The sequence below is a fragment of the Lepisma saccharinum genome, chromosome 19, assembly GCF_977018435.1.
Source record: "Lepisma saccharinum chromosome 19, izLepSacc3.1, whole genome shotgun sequence".
In the NCBI taxonomy this organism is placed as follows: domain Eukaryota; kingdom Metazoa; phylum Arthropoda; class Insecta; order Zygentoma; family Lepismatidae; genus Lepisma; species Lepisma saccharinum.
Window position 1 is genome coordinate 42,512,546 of NC_139247.1, and position 16,526 is coordinate 42,529,071.

Here is a 16,526-nt window from a genome sequence, read left to right on the forward strand (position 1 = left end):
CAAAAAATGGGCAAAAAAACTGATAAATAAAATTTTTTAAATCATTTTGTGCGTGAGGTTTTTTTATCTAATCACCTTGAAAGTAAGATTTTATCTAATCTTTAATGAAAGCTCATCAAATTATGATACAGGGAAATGAGGTTGTTAAAAAGTCATCACCCTAATGCACACAGGTATGAGTCTCCTGGATTAACTTTTCTCCTAAGATTTCGGCCAGTGTATCGGACCGGTGGCTACCCAAAATTGTGAGGAAATTGGGGAGCTACAAATGGGTAATGTAACCTGGTTATGGAAACCTTCAACAAGGACTGGGGGGGTTGCTGACGACACATCACCCTGTGACTGGTTGGATAACCTCAAACTTCAAAAGTGGGAGTAAGGCCGGCAGTTGGTAGATAGGCCCTGGTCCCTCACAGGCTGTTGCACCACGGGTTATTTTTTTTTATTTTTAATATTCTATGAAGTAATGTTTTCTACAAGCCAGTGAAAATAATAACAATAATTTAACTACAACTATTAACAATAATTCATGGAGTTTTGTAATCGTGATTTCAATTTTTATAATATGAAAATTTTGACTAAAGATGACAGGCATTTACACTCAAACAAGACAATGCTTCCCACTCACAACTATAAGATATTAAGACTAAACGAACAGATACATCCTGGAAAAAACAAAGCCTTGTGGTATTGGATCAACATAAAAACATTCCATGAGGTTGCAGCACTGGTCAAGTGAGTTGTAAAAAGAAATATCACTTTAAAGAACAGTGGTTTCTTGCCTATAGGACTTTTTCGGTGGATGAATATTTAATATCAGTACAGCAAGCTTACAACGATTCAACACCTTGCTATCAACGCAACCGTACCTTTCACATAATGAAATAAATTATAGTATATGATAGATCATTGAAAATACAGCCTCTGTTTCACGAAAAGATAACAATTTTGGTTCTCACACACTGCAAAACAAAAATACCTTACCTAGTTAGGATGATGCTATTAGGTACTTCTGAAAAAATTCTAGATATTCCTTTAAGAATGCTTTCCTCTCCTCATCCTTTTCTTCAGTAATAGATACCAATAATTTTGTTATTGCATGAGAATAAACATTTACTGGTTCTCTCCCTTTGGTAAAATAATTCGTCCAACGCTGGAATGCAAAAGTTACATGCATCACAATAAAATAATTATGAGCATCGCATGTGCTACACTTTAATCAAACATGGAGATAAGCATCGCCAGCTATATTTCTGCACAGGGGGAGTGGATGAATGGGGTCTAGTTACTGATATCATATTGATGTAATAACAATATTATTATATTATTGTACATAAAACCTTTAATAACACATACATAATAATAATAGTTATTTGCTTTATAATTTGGAACATTCTTCTACTCTACCCAACAGATAAGCAAATATCTAAATAAACTGGGTTCCTTTATTTTTTCAAATATCGAATCATTAATACACTGAAATTCGATTACGTTGCTTTAATATCACAGCACCTAAATCAAGGAAAAATCTTTGAAGCTTAGGTGGAAATTTTGTTTGTGAAATTTATGGAAATTAGACAATTTACCTATGCATATTGTTATTGGATTAAGTGATAGAAGTTTCGAACTGGTTTCTGCATTTGACATTCTACTCCTTTGAATATTTTTGCAGAATCCTAATTAACTGACATTTATTTATTTTACTGACTATCATAAATATAAGATAAGATTCAAATTAATGAATATCAACCAACGCCTTGCCCCCACCCTCTCACAATGCTACACTACAAATAAACATGTGGAAAGTAGGAGAAAAGCATTCCATTCTTCAAACTTTATGCATATTACAACTGTGATCATTTTTAAAATTTATATGAAATTTCCTACCTCATTAGGGTAATTCTACCAAGGAAGAATTGATCAGAAAGGACATTTCATACAATGGAAGCGTCACACTGTAATTGTTCGCGACAACCATTCATAATGCGCATCTCTTCGTGGATGTATCCAATTAAAATCGTGTGCAATGACATTCAAACTTCTCTCCCTACATGTCACTTTGATCTCGATGCACTAAACAAATTTTAAGGCATTTTTCTAACACCGAGAAAAGGAGCAAATTGGTACAAGAAATCAGTCATAACTTTTTACTGGTTAAAGATACAGCGAAAAACCTTCATCATTGCATTTCTCGTGAAATTCTAGCCTGATTTGATATATCACATCACCCCCTTCCCATTTAAAATTCTGAAGTTGAATTCAAGATGGCAGGTTTCAAGATGTCGGCCGTTATCGTCATATGCCCTATAACATTTCCCCCCACCCCTATTACAAACCAATGTTAGTTTTAGTATGTCATTCAACTTCTATTCAGGTGTCTCCACACTTTTGGACCACCCTGTATATAAAATATTCATAATTCCACACGAGATAATCACTCAATCACAAAATCCAGTTCTACATTTTGCGTAATTTCCAAGATGACATTTTCGCGAACTCTGCAAGACACTTAGTCACCTCAAAAGTATCAGCCAGTGTCAGTGGTTAAATTACAATCTATACTTTCTGATACTGATATTGATAAACCAATATAAACACTGATAGATATTTGAATACAACATACCTTGTACTACATTAATCAGATTTCGTTACCAGATGCTGGAACAAAGAAAATTCATGTAGAATTCCAGGTGAGTGGATACCAGTGGGGTATTCTGAAAATTTTATCTGGCTTTCTGCACCAATTCTTATTTATTGATTGATTTGGTGTTTTAAGTCCACTTTATGCACAGTAAGGTTAATTGGGACTGCACCTACAGTTTATAGTGGGATCCGAACCACTATGTGCCTCCACAGGGTTTTGAACCCAGGACCCCTTGATTACAAGGCGACAACGCTACCACTGTGCCATCGGGGAGGCCCAATTCTTATTTATTGCATGTGTTTATTATACAGCATGTTTCAAAAAGAATATACGTATTTCGCATGCATATATTTATTAAACTCTAAGACATACGAAGATGAAACTTGACACACATACTTACGAACCTCTCAAGTTTAGATTACAGATGTTCAATATGTCCTCCAACAGTGACACGAACAATATCACATCAATACTCAAATTCCTCCCATACTCGGGCAAGCATGTCCTTCGTCGCTGATGTTACGGCAGTACGGATCCGGTTCTTCAACCCTTCCAGGTTCTGTGGGAGTGGTGGTACATAAACATTGTCTTTAATGAAACCCCACAGGAAGAAGTCACAGGGTGTCAAATCCGGTGACCATGGAGCCCAGCTGATACATGCTAAGTCGCCAGCTCCTTGACGACCAATCCAACGGTTCGGTAGAGTTTCATTCAGATAATCACACACTTGGCGACTCCAGTGAGGGGGTGCCCAGTCTTGTTGAAAAATGAAGTTGTCTTCGTGCAGCCTCGGAAACAACCAGTTTTGTAACATAGAGAGATACTGCTGACCGTTAACCGTGTGTCCATCACAGAAGAATGGGCCGTAAACAGATGATCGGGATATCGCGCAAAACACATTCACTTTGGGCGAATCTCGTACATGTTCAATGAATGCATGTGGGTTCTGTAGGCCCCAAATGCGAACATTATGTTTGTTTACCTGACCACTGACATGAAACGCAGCTTCATCACTAAACACGATGTGTTGTGCGAAAGTGTTGTCATTGTCAATAGCATCAAGAATCTCGTTACAAAATGCCACACATTTGCGTTTGTCATCAGAACGCAGAGCTTGTAACAGCTGTACCTTGTACGGCTTCATAACCAGCTGACGTCTCAAAACACGCCAAATTGTTGTTGTAGGAAGTTGTAACTCCCGACTGGCACAACGAGTTGATTTTGAAGGGCTACGTTGGAAAGCAGTTTGAATTTGTGCAACATTTTCTTCAGGAACACGAGGGCGGCCAGGACTCTTTCCTTTACATACACATCCTGTATCTACAAACTGTCGATACCATCTGCGAATGTTCCATCCATTCGGAGGATCAATTTGGTACCTCAACCTGAAACGTCTTTGCACTGTAATCATGGAATTACACTTCGCAAACTCGAGAACACAAAATGAGTTCTGCTGCGGAGTAGCCATTTCAAACAACTGACGGTTACCAAGCAAAACAGAACACAACTGACATCTAGCGGCTATTATATAAACTAGACTATGTATTCATTTCTCTAATAGCCGAGCTGGGGCGCAGCGATCAATAGTTTGGACAAAATAATACTTTGTAATACGTATATTCTTTTTGAAACATGCTGTACATATATTAATTAGGTACAATAGAAATAAATAAATACTAATACAGGCATGCATGTGAAACAAAAATGAAAGTCCGACAACTTCAAATTTTCTGACAATATCTATATGTAGGGTGAGTCAGAAATATGGCTACACATGTGAAGTAAATGTAGTGTGTTACTGGACAATCTAGAGGGAAATGGTGAATGCTATATTAAACTTCATTTTATCATTTCAGATAAGAGTCACGTGTGCGAGCTTATGTCATTAGCGAAGATGGCTCTGAACATGCAGCAGTAATTTCATACCAGAATGATTGTGAGCGCCAGCGGAACTTCAAGCACGTCCCTTCCATCACCTCTTGACCAGCCCTGATGACGATTCTGAGATGGAATTGAAAGCTCGGAAGAACTGCTTAAGTGTTTTTTATTGTACTGTTTGTGTGTTTTTAACAAACACTACATTTACTTCAAACGTGTAGCCTATATTTCTGACACCCTGTATGCATGAAAACAGTTGGTTTACCCGAAAACCAGATAACATGGGATCATACGCCACTGGTGGATTCTCTTGTTATGATTAAGCTGGTTGTGGGGTTCTTGTAGTTAATCGAGCATGTCTCTGGATGGCGGGGAGGAGAGAAACAAATAATGGATGCAACTTTATGGCAGGTGGAAATCAGTTCTTTAAAGAACAAATAAAGCGTGTGTGACAGCACAGAGTGAATAACATAATAACACTTACCTGTAGCACTGGTGATTTTGGATTGAGTTCTATTCCCTCTCTCCATGCCTTCAAGGCATCTGAAAAACTTCCCTTCACAGAGTCAAAATAGAAACCTCTGGTGATCAAAACTCGGATCCTCGAATAAGGAAACCTTGCATACATGTCATCCAAAGCCTTTTCAATTTCATCATATCTGCGCATCTTGAACAACAGATCTACATAATTGAAGTATGCAAAGTCATTTGACATGTCTCCTGCCTTCTTGTAGTAATGTAAAGCCTGCAGCTTATCTTGTTCACAGTACTCATAGTACAGTCCAACCATATGGACTACCATGGTATCTCCCGGAGCTAACTCTAAAGCCCTAAGTATGTACACTTTTGCCCTTTCAGGGTCTCTGAAGGGCTTGGGAATGGACCACAGTATTTTTGCACAACGGGCATTTGTAAATGGACACAATACATCCGTTTCTGCTGCTTCAATGCTGAGTTTGCATGCTCTTTCGTTCAGTTCATATGAAGTGTACTTTGTAATCGTTCCACTTCTTATCTTATTGTAGTACATGTACCTGCTTAAGCACCAATAACTGTCAGCGAGGTGAGCTTTGTAAAAAGCTCGATTGGAGATCTGTGCAGCCTTTTCAAATGCTTCAATTTCTTCCTGGAAAGACCATTCATAATAATCATCCTTACGGTAATACTTCAGACATTTTCCTAGCCAGTAGTAACCCTCGGCCATATGTGGATCAAGGCTTATAGCTTCACGAATAATTCTGACAGCCTGTTCTTCTAAAGGTTCTCCGTACTCCAAGAATATCACTGCTTGGTGTAAAAGCACAATTGCTTTGTCACTTTGTGAAAGGTCTTCAAAGAGCACAAGTTGTTTCAGCAAATACCTTGCTCCTACTATGCAACCTTTCCTACACAATACATGAAGAAAACTCACATTTAAGATGTATAGTATGCCTTCACGGTACCTTGTAAAGTCTTCACTGTTCTTTGCTATTTCTCTGGCATTTTTTGCTCTTTTCAAAGCATCATCATAGTTACCTTCTGCTGCACGTTCATACATCAAGATCAGGTTCAATACAAATTTACGAAATGTATCATCATTAAGACTAAATCCTTCCTCTCTTACAATCAACTCTGCAATCCAGTTGTTGTTGTACAAGTCATGCTGTGATTTCGGATTCCATGTGAAAATATTTAATGCACCTTTAATTTTTTCAAATTCTGGATGCTTTTTCAAGAAGTTTTCAAACCTATTCTCCTTTCCATCGATAATTTCCTCTGTTGCTTGGTGTTCGCAGGCAATATCTGATAAGCAATCTACATGCTCTAACTCAGTGCCACTACTCCTAAGTAGATTGTCAGAAAGGGTTGTATCTTGTATTTGGTTTACATCTGAAACTTTTCTGTTGGCAATCAGAGATTCCAGTAAATCCAGAACATCTTTCCGTAATTGTGGATTTAATGTATCCAATGATATCTTAAACCTTGACATTGGATGATACTTGAGGAAGATCAGATACGTGTGACGAAAGTATTCCAGATCTTGTGGTATGATGGACTCTGGGGGGAAAAAAATCAAAATAAATCCTAAGCTAACATTTCAAAATATTCACATAAAAAAGTAAAGTTATTCCTCCCCTGCACTTAGGATTATGTCACTATGCTAACTGTGAGCTGCTAGAAAGGCTTCACTCATTCTTGATCTGTATTTAATGCATATTACAATTTTGGGTGTTTATTCTGCGGGAAGTAACAGCCAGTCTGAGGAAAGTATCTTTGCCAATTACTCAGCACATGCAGTTAAGATTTGAAACCTTCCTCCACGTGTGAAGGTTGAAACTTGGAAATGGCGGTGGCTTAGCATAACACCCAAAGGCCTTGTCTATGATATATTCTAGGAAACGCCATGAACTTGGTGTCAATCATGAAGTGCCAGTCATATGATATCACCGCACTAGATGTGACAAACATTCCGTGCAGATGTACCTAGAAGGTCACACATCTATCACGGATGTGCCTGGCAAGGCCTTCAATCTGGTGTCAATCATACGATATCATCCTAGAATTTAAACTGTTTGCGAAGATAGACACCGAAACAGGAAAGAGCATACTTCTGATTGACAGGCTGAGTAATTAGGCAAGTTCAACAATAAATTACAAATACTGAAGATTTGAGAGGTAGGATGTTGTGAGACCAGAAATGATGTTCGGGCTGTTATTATGACTGACGTTCAAAGGTAAGGTTACAGACTAAGCCCAGTATTTGTTTGGAGACTTGATTGCTCCCTTTTGTTAGGATATAACTTAACTAATTAGATTGGGCTATTGTATAGCTTAGGATTAGGGTACTAACAACCAGTGATCAGAACGCTACATTTTAAAAGTAGCTTCGCTACAACTACAGCTACTCTTCCAAAATGTAGGTTCGCTACAGCTACATTTACTAAAAAGTAGCTCGCTATGCTACTCCTGTTCACTACTTGCTACTTTTTTTTGCTACTTCTGCATACAAAAATTAAAAACAACCACATGGATATTCAAAAGAAGCCCCTAGTATGACAGTTGTACTTACTGGAAAACAGATTCTGTTATTTATTATCATGATTCCCGTGATTCTATAATTTTGATAGCAGTGTTAGTTACTTATTTTACTATAATGTTTGAGAATAACGTACCTATTCAAGAGGCATATCAATTCAAATTTGATATGTGAATATTGCAATTAGGGTGTTACCCAAATTAATGAATACAACTATACACAAATAAAATTTGGCAGGATTACGTATCTATATTCACATATCAACATATTTTTCTTGAGAACAAATATTTCAGTGTTTAATAGACTGATATGAAGGCAGCATTCTGAACATTCATACATATTGGGGGGTAAACTATGCTTTATAACATATTGAAGGGTAATCTATGCTTTATAATGATAATTTTTCTTATTAAATATCCCTGCTGCTCTCATGGAATATTAATGAAAATGGGGTCTTACATGTCTCATTATCATATCAAAACTATTTATGTGCTTGACTACTTTTTAAATATGTATTGGAATTTATCATATGTATTGAAATTAACTATAACGCTGTGCAAAATGGGAATAAGATAAAAATGTGATATTTATCAATTCTATCTTCTTAGCACTGAAATGGAATGCTAGTTGGGGGGTGATTTACCCAAACCTTGGGGATACCTGGTGCATGGTTCTTATGGTAGGCTATAGATGAGAAACAGGTGGAGCGATGCTTTCCGTAAGTTTTCATGTTTGGATTGCTTCCCTGAAGACACAGTGGAAATTGTGTTGCCTTGTAATCCAATGGCCCCAGGTTCGATCCAGTCTCGATCAGCTTATCTATGCATAAAGTGGACTCAAAATAAATACTAGGAAAGACTCTTAGTTGGGAGGATGGAATCCTCCTGCTCCTCCACTCCCCACACTGCTCATCATTCTTCCTCATTCTCACAATTAGCCGAAAGTGGCAGAAAGTGACTATCATAACTAAATAAACCATTCATCCTCATTGCCATGATTAGCAAAAGTTACAGAAAAGTGATGCAAAAGTAAGAAAAATACATAAATTTGAAAACTATGTATATTAACTAAAGAAAATTGTAGTTTCTGCAAAAAAGTCAATAACTCGTAGGCTACGTACTCTTTACAATATGATAAAATGTATTGAGGAAACTGACACTGACGTGTAAACCAAAGTGTTCTAAACATATTGTAATTTTAAAATTTCTGAACAAATATTATCACGAAAATAAATGTAATTCCAGAAAGTGTATGTCTATCGGTTGTGTAACAATAATTTCTTGCTGCTGACATCATATATACTGACAATGATCAATGCTATTAACGTACTGAGCCATTGATTGCTGGAACTAATGCTTTGTCAGTGTACTGGAAAATGGATCACTCGTTTTTGCACTGCAAGTTGTGTTTTACATAGTAATTATTGATATTTTGCTGTCTCTTACACCATGGATATCCACAGGATTTGTTCCTGGGTTGACACAAACGAGGCATTTTTTCCAGCGGTGCAGCAAGCGAGACATGTCTCTACCCAAAATAGCGATGCAACTAAAAAAAACAACATAGCTGTTAGCCTGAATAAATTTATATATGTCTGTTAGTTATCTGCATATAAGAAATATTGAGATATTAATGAAATAAATTACGCAAATATCTATAATGCGCGATATTGAGATATTTATAATCTAGATTATACGTATTTCAATGTAATAGAATTTGTCTTTATGAACCTCCTGCAAGAGTAAGAGTTATTGTTGAATGTTTCTTTACGCTATTGTCACATTCAAAATTTACCTCAAAATGCAGAGAAATAATGTAGATGTAGCGAAATTTTCGCTACAACTATAGCAATTTTGTAGCTTCGCTACCACTACAACTACAAATTTCAAAATGTGGCATCGCTACAGCTACAAATTTTGTAGCTAGGTACAGTAGCGACGCTACAAGTAACGTGCTACTTCCGACCACTGATAACTAAAGCCCGGATTTCTATGTAATATCAAACCCTAAAATATGTACATAAATATGTAATAAAAATGTCTGAAATATGTAAAAAATATGTAAATTCATAATGAAATATGTACTATAAATATTTATTCCAAATGTTACTTCCTATTTTTGTTACATTTTTTCCTCACAAAGGGATATGTTTATTTCAAAAAGACTTACAAAAATTGAAGTTACAATATTACAATGCTTACATTAAGTATTTTTTATGTTCTTATAGAGCAGAAATATTAACCACAATTTGAATATATTCAATATTTAATATACAATGTCACCAGGTACCATTCAAAATGTTCAGTAGTAAATTTTCGTTGCCCAAATTTTTCACTCAAAAAGCACTTACAAAAATTCAGGTTACCTTTGATCTTGGGGCAGGCACTGTATTTAATTATTTAACTTACAATATGTTACCAGGTACATATCCAAATGTTCAGAAGTAAATGTTTGTCGCCGATCAGATAATATGTTCTTGTACGCAGAGAAACTTCTCTCCACGTCACAAGAAGTAACCGGAGCGTACTTCAGGAGGTGAATGTGGTCGGGAGAAATATCATTGGGAGGGTTAACTGTTTCACCATTGAGAATGCGGCTCACTGTAAATAAGCTGACGTAACCTGGGTTTCTTTCAGTCACTGCGTCAAATTTTCTTCGAGCTTTCTCTCCCACATCTCCTCCAACAGCAGACAGTTTCTTTCTTGCATCCTCATATATATCCATGGCTTCCAGGAGAGGAAGCCCAACAGTTTCAAGTTTTTTTATGCTTGTATCAATCTAACCAAAATTGCTGTTTATGTATGCCATATCGCAAGCAAGTTTGGTGTCCTTGAAAAGATTTTGAGCAGTGCGTACCGATACAGCTGAGTCCGCCGAAAATGAGTCAAGCACAGATTTCACTTCTTCAAAATGTTCGTTGTAAAACTTACTTGCCCGGATCCAAGTGCTCCATCTAGTAAGAATAGGTTCCGGAGGAAGTGGTACACCTGGCAATTGTTCCTTGTAAACTTGCACACGTTGTGGTGCCTTCAGAAACACCTTTTTCGTGGAAGAAATAAGTTGGTTGACTTCCGGGGAATTGCCTCACACCTCCTCAGCAATGCGTTGGAGAGCATGTGCCAAGCAAGTAAAGTGGATCAAGTTAGGATAAAACACTTTAAGTGCCATAGCAGCTTTTAACATGTATGACGCACTGTCTGTGAACATGAGAAGAACTCTCTCTTCTTGTACGCCATCCGGATACAACAATTTAAGACTGTCATTCACAAATCGTGCTATGGTGGAATGATTAGTACGCTCTAGAACTTTGCATGCAATGAGATGTGGTGTAGATGGAGAATCAGCAATTAGCGTTCCGACAATGAAATTACTTACATACCGTCCCAAAGCATCAGTTGTTTCGTCGATGGAAATCCACACATAAGAACTGCCTACTTCTGCCCTAATTGATTCTAAAGTTTCTTTGTAGGAATGTGGAAGATATCGCATTCGAAGGGTTGACTCGTCAGGAAGTTTACGGCCACAATATTTTTCCAGAAAATCCCGGAACTTCGGTACTTGAATTTTATACCAAGGGATGTTTGCTGCAATCATTGCTTCGCACATTTCCTTGTAAAACACACTGAATGAAGAATCCTCTTGCATCTGGGTTAGTAAACCTTGCTTCTTTTCACTCCGTAGTTGTTTGTTTTTCACATGAAGTGAAGTGCGAACATGTTGATCTAATTGAGACTTCATAGTGCACCCAACTTTTTTATCGCACACTCGACAAAAAATAACTTTACCATCCGTAGTAAATACATCATCGACTGCTATCCAAGATCGCAACTTTTGAGATAACGAGGAGGTAGGCGGAGCCATTCCAGCTTTCTACAGCTAAAACACTGTTTAAATACTGAGGCAAGCTCTTCTTGAAACTCCAATGGTTAAAATGAAAAGGCGACGAAATATATATACGAAATTCTACGGTTGAGTTAACAATACTTCATTCAAGATTTGTCGCCGCCGGCTGCAAAAATCAAAACGATCACAACAATGTATGGATGAAAGGTAAGTGCTTCTCAGCGTTGTACTTGCTGCCTTCCATTGTTGGTTCTCTTCGTTCGCTGTGTGTTGCTTGCCGCTCCATGTTACAAACTGGAAACTGAAACACAGTCGAATCTTGATGTAATTGTTACGATGCGGCGAATCAACGAACTGCTATGTACGTACAACAAAGGCAAATCGCACTTTTAAGTTACTATTTTTTTTTAGACCTGCAAATGGGGAGGGGAAGTGAGAAGATACTTTTTTAACTAGTAAGCCAAAAGTTCATTGGATTTTCCTCTTAAGGACTGTTTTATGTAAAAAATATTTCATATCTCAGGAATATGTAACATTTAGTAAAATATGTAAAAATATGTAATATAAAACTTCACTGTGACATCTCTACTGACGTAATTCGTCAATATATTTTAATTCCACGCTTGTACATATAAAGGAAAAAATATGTAATTACATAGAAATCCGGGCTTTACTGATAACAACTAAATGTTAATAAACTATATTGTTCCGAAATTATGAGTGTCTCTAATATCACCCTGAACTATTACCCTCACAAAATGTCTCTCTCACTAGAAGAGTGACGTTTCAGGGGAGATTGCTTGTCATCAGTAATTTTCCCGCAACTCTAACTCGCTCTCTCTCTCTCTCTCTCTCTCTGTGTGTGTGTGTGTGTGGGAGTTCTAAAAATAGGCCCACATTTATAGTGGCAAATTCTAGGAGGGTGGAAAACAATTGCAAAAATTGTGTGCATTATTGTACACATTACGAGGGATTGCTGAAAAGTTCGTTGCCTGACCATGTTCCCAAACGATTTGAAGGAAGGTCATATTATGTCGTGAAAGTGAATATCCTTGAAAGTTCAAGTACCCAGCTCTTCTCAAAAAGCTAAAAACACTTGATAAAATGCTGTTGTCAACGCACAACAGGGATGACAAACAGCTGGGAAGATTAAAAGTCTGCCGGAGGAAAGCAAGATCGGCACATTCAACAAGAATAAGCTGATAACAACTAAATGTTAATAAACTATATTGTTCCGAAATTATGAGTGTCTCTAATATCAAAATTGCAATTAAAACAAAATTGCAAAAATGACACATCAGAGGGTCTAGGCCTTGCAGCAAGTGACAATGGGTTAGACAGCTGCATCCAATACATAGTCGAGTAAGAAGAACTTCCTAGCAACAAGATGGGCGGGATGAGGAACACCACGCACCTATGGTGGGCTTAATAGTGTGAAGTGAGCATGTTTGCCAAGTAAGTGAGAATTACAAACACAGACACCAGGGATGCGATGAAGTTTTTGTTCCTCCAGGGCACATCTCTCAAGGAGATCCATGAGGAAATGGGCAACACTATGCAGGACTCTTCTCCTTCATACACAGCTGTGAAAAATGGGAGCCACAGTGGTGAATTTTCAACAGATGATACCCCTTGCCAAGGACGTATTTAGGGGGTCAATTACAAAAATTAAATAATAATAAAATAAAATCACTATGCTTGCCTAACCGAACCAAACCTAACCTCATCGGAAATGGTTCATGGAGCTATCCGTCAGCTACCCGTGAATAATGTAAAAATTTTTTAGTAGGTATTTTTCGGTGAAGAAGGTTGGAAACACTGCATACCCACAACGTGAGTCAAAATGTGCCCGCCATAACGTGTGTTACGGAAGCGAAGAAAGGAATAAAAAAAATGGTAAAACTTTACTATAGGGGTGACGGACTTCTTACTTTTTACAGGAGAAAGTACTTACGCAAATAATTTTCTGTAGCGTTGTGGAAGTTCATAATGTAGTTTTGATCCATTTTAATGCGAATGCATGTTGTTTTCTGCGAAAATCTCTGTCCGATACACTGTTTCTGCTGCCGCCATTTGCTTTCTGCACGAGAGCACAATGTTCCATGTGTTAGATGACGTAAACCCCGTAGTAAGTGTTTCAAACTCGCGGTGTTTTCACTATAACATGACGTGTCGAGTATTTTTTTTTTTTAACTATGCTTGCCTAACCTAACCTTACGGAAAATGGTTTGTGGGGCTAACGTCAATGGTTTGTGGGGCTGATGTCAATGGTTTGTGAGGCTAACGTCGATGGTTTGCTAGGTATTAGCATAATTTCAAATCTGGGCACAAAAGTAGGTATTTTCCGGTGAACAAGGTTGCAATACTGCATACATCGACAAAAGTCTCACAACGCGCGATGAACCAGTACGCTATCACCATAATGTGTGTTACAGAATCGAAATAACGAGTAACAGTAAGTACTCATAAATGTAAGAAATAGACATTATTTTCGTTAGAAATTCATTATTTCACATAAGGAACTGTTCTGCAATGCAGAATAGTACGTTAGCAATGTAAAAAAGTGTGAAATAAATGATATATAGGTGTCACCCCTATAGTAAAGTAGTACCAAAATATCACTCTGTAAATATGCGATATAGCCTGAACAGATTTCTTCAAATTTACAGGAGAAACTACTTATTGAAATCAGTTTCTGTAGCATTGTTGAAGTTCTTCGAGGTATTTTCTTTCGCGGAAACTGAAAACTTCACCATAGAATGCTGCAGAACAAGAAATAATCACTTTTTATGTAAGGAACTTGCATTTTCTGTAAAGCGACAACATTATGCCACTATTTCCGTTATGTACCTGCAGATGGCGCGAGCATCGAAAGTCAAGCGGTCTCGCCAGTGTTTCCAAATATGTCTTTTTTTTTTAGGAGATACTTTTTTTAAATTGCTTACCTAACCTTGCCGGATATGGTCCGTGGGGCTATCGTGAATGGTTTTTGGGGCTATCCGTCAATGGTTCGTGGGGCTATCGTGAATGGTTTTTGGGGCTATCGTGAATGGTTTTTGGGGCTATCCGTCAATGGTTTTTGGGGCTATCCGTCAATGGTTTCTGATGACATAATGAACACGAAAGTAGGTATTTTCCAGTTAAGAAGGTTGAAACACTGCATACCGACTCCAAATCGACAAAACACAAGCACGACGCACGATGATCCATGACGAGTGCACGCCATATTGTCTGTTACCCAAGCAGAACAAGGATGACAAATAATAACTCGTAATATGAAAAGTTGACACTATTTTATGGAAAAAGGCATAACTTCACCTTAAAGAATCTTCCGCAATGCAGAATAGGTAAGTATCAATGCTAAAATTAACGAAATAAACGAGTGAGAGGTGTTCGGGCGATATCGCATAATTACCAATCACTCTGTGAAAAATTGTGTTTGTTTTCGTGTAAAAATGGTTGATTTGTTGTTTTAAGTCCACTTTATGCACAGTAAGGCTAATTGGGACTGGACCTACAGTTTAAAGTGGGATCCGAACCACTTGTGCCACCACCGGGTATCGAACCCGGGACCCCTTGATTACAAGGCGACGACACTACCACTGCGCCATCGGGAGGCCCTTTTTCGTGTAAAACGCATAAAGGCACCTTGAACTATGTTCCGCAATACACAATTGGTAAGTACGAACTTTGCGAAACACAAAATATCCGATTTTAATGTGTCTCCGATATACCGGACTTTTACCAATAAAAATAGTTGGGTAAATTTCTCGTATAGGACAAACGGATTTCTTCAAATTTACAGGAGAAATTACTTACCGAATGCAGTTTCTTTAGACTTGTGGAAGTTCGGGGAAGTGTTTTCTCTCATCGTTCATTGAATTTTGTCGGTAAATCATCTATTTTTCGATATAAATGTGTGACCGATGCACGAAAGCTCTTGCATCCATTTCTTCCAGGTGGATGTAGCCTGTGTGTGATGACGTAATCCCGGTCAGTGTTTCCAAACATGAGTTTTTGTAACTGAAGAAGGTACGTTTCCGCAAATGGTTTGTGGGGCTATGTGTCAATGGTTCGTGGGGCTATGCGTCAATGGTTCGTGGGGCTATGCGTCAATGGTTCGTGGGGCTATGCGAGAATGGTGTGTGGGGCTACGCATATTTTTTTTCGAAACCAATTTTTAACTATTGTAACCTATAGTGACCCTACCTAACCTAACCTTACCGGAAATGGTTCGTGGGGCTATGTATGAATGGTTCGTTGGGCTATGTATGAATGGTTCGTGGGGCTATGCGTCAATGGTTTGTGGGGCTACGTAGGTATTTTTGGGTGCAGTGGGGTGGAAACACTGCATGCCGAGTACAGTAGTGAAACTGTGACCGCCATTTTGCGTGTTACCGAAGGCAAAAAGAAACGAAGAAAACTTACTCGATATGTCGCAAATAGAGCTTATTTCCGTGAAATAAGCGAAATGCCACATTCAGCAATGTTCCTCAATGCAGAATACGTAAGTACGAATATTCAAATTAAATGAACTAGCAAATTTCAGCCGTTTGTCCGATACGAGAAATTTACCAATAGTTGAAACATTCGAAGGTGTACGGTTCGTCACTGTACCAAATTTTTGTTTTTACTATCTGTTTTTGTTTTGAATCTAGTAGTAATATTTGTAAATTTGCTGATAATATACCTACGTAATCATGAAATACACGTAGCTCTAGAGTCAACTCTTTCCGTTAACCATTTGCACTTTCTTTTCACACTACATTAGCATTATATAAATTTCTTTTCACCACGAAATCAACACAATGAATAATAGGAAGGAAAGGTGATCTCTGACCAGGGACAAGTTGATACTTAATTGATATTCGATAGAGCGGCTATATTCACAAATGAAGAACACCCACCTTACCCCAGCCGCCCAGTCCTGAGTCATTTTCCTTTCATTCATGCATTGCCTTGCATACCACAGAGCATACGCATGACGTGCCAAGAACATAATAAGAAATTAACCGAGACGGGAAAAATTTGCCCTTTCCCGAGTTTGGAAAATTTTTTGGACGGGAATGGAAATGTAGTTCGAAATTGTGAAAATCTCGAATTCTACACAAGCTTTTCCATTCAAGAGCCTGTTTTACAATTTCT

At 37.8% G+C, this 16,526-nt stretch overlaps 1 protein-coding gene across 1 annotated transcript in view; it reads right to left on the reverse strand.

The window, feature by feature from the left end:
- LOC146002836 (uncharacterized) overlaps window positions 1–16,190 on the reverse strand; it is a 53,128-nt gene extending 36,938 nt beyond the window's left edge. Inside the window, exons 1-3 of the mRNA XM_083140807.1 lie at window positions 16,076–16,190; window positions 5,007–6,559; window positions 985–1,153 (exon numbers count right to left, since the gene is read on the reverse strand). Coding sequence (XP_082996933.1) covers window positions 989–1,153; window positions 5,007–6,491 — 1,650 coding nt within the window. The 5' untranslated portion in view covers window positions 6,492–6,559; window positions 16,076–16,190 and the 3' untranslated portion in view covers window positions 985–988. The remainder of the gene's footprint in view (window positions 1–984; window positions 1,154–5,006; window positions 6,560–16,075) is intronic.
- Window positions 16,191–16,526: the final 336 nt, after the last annotated feature.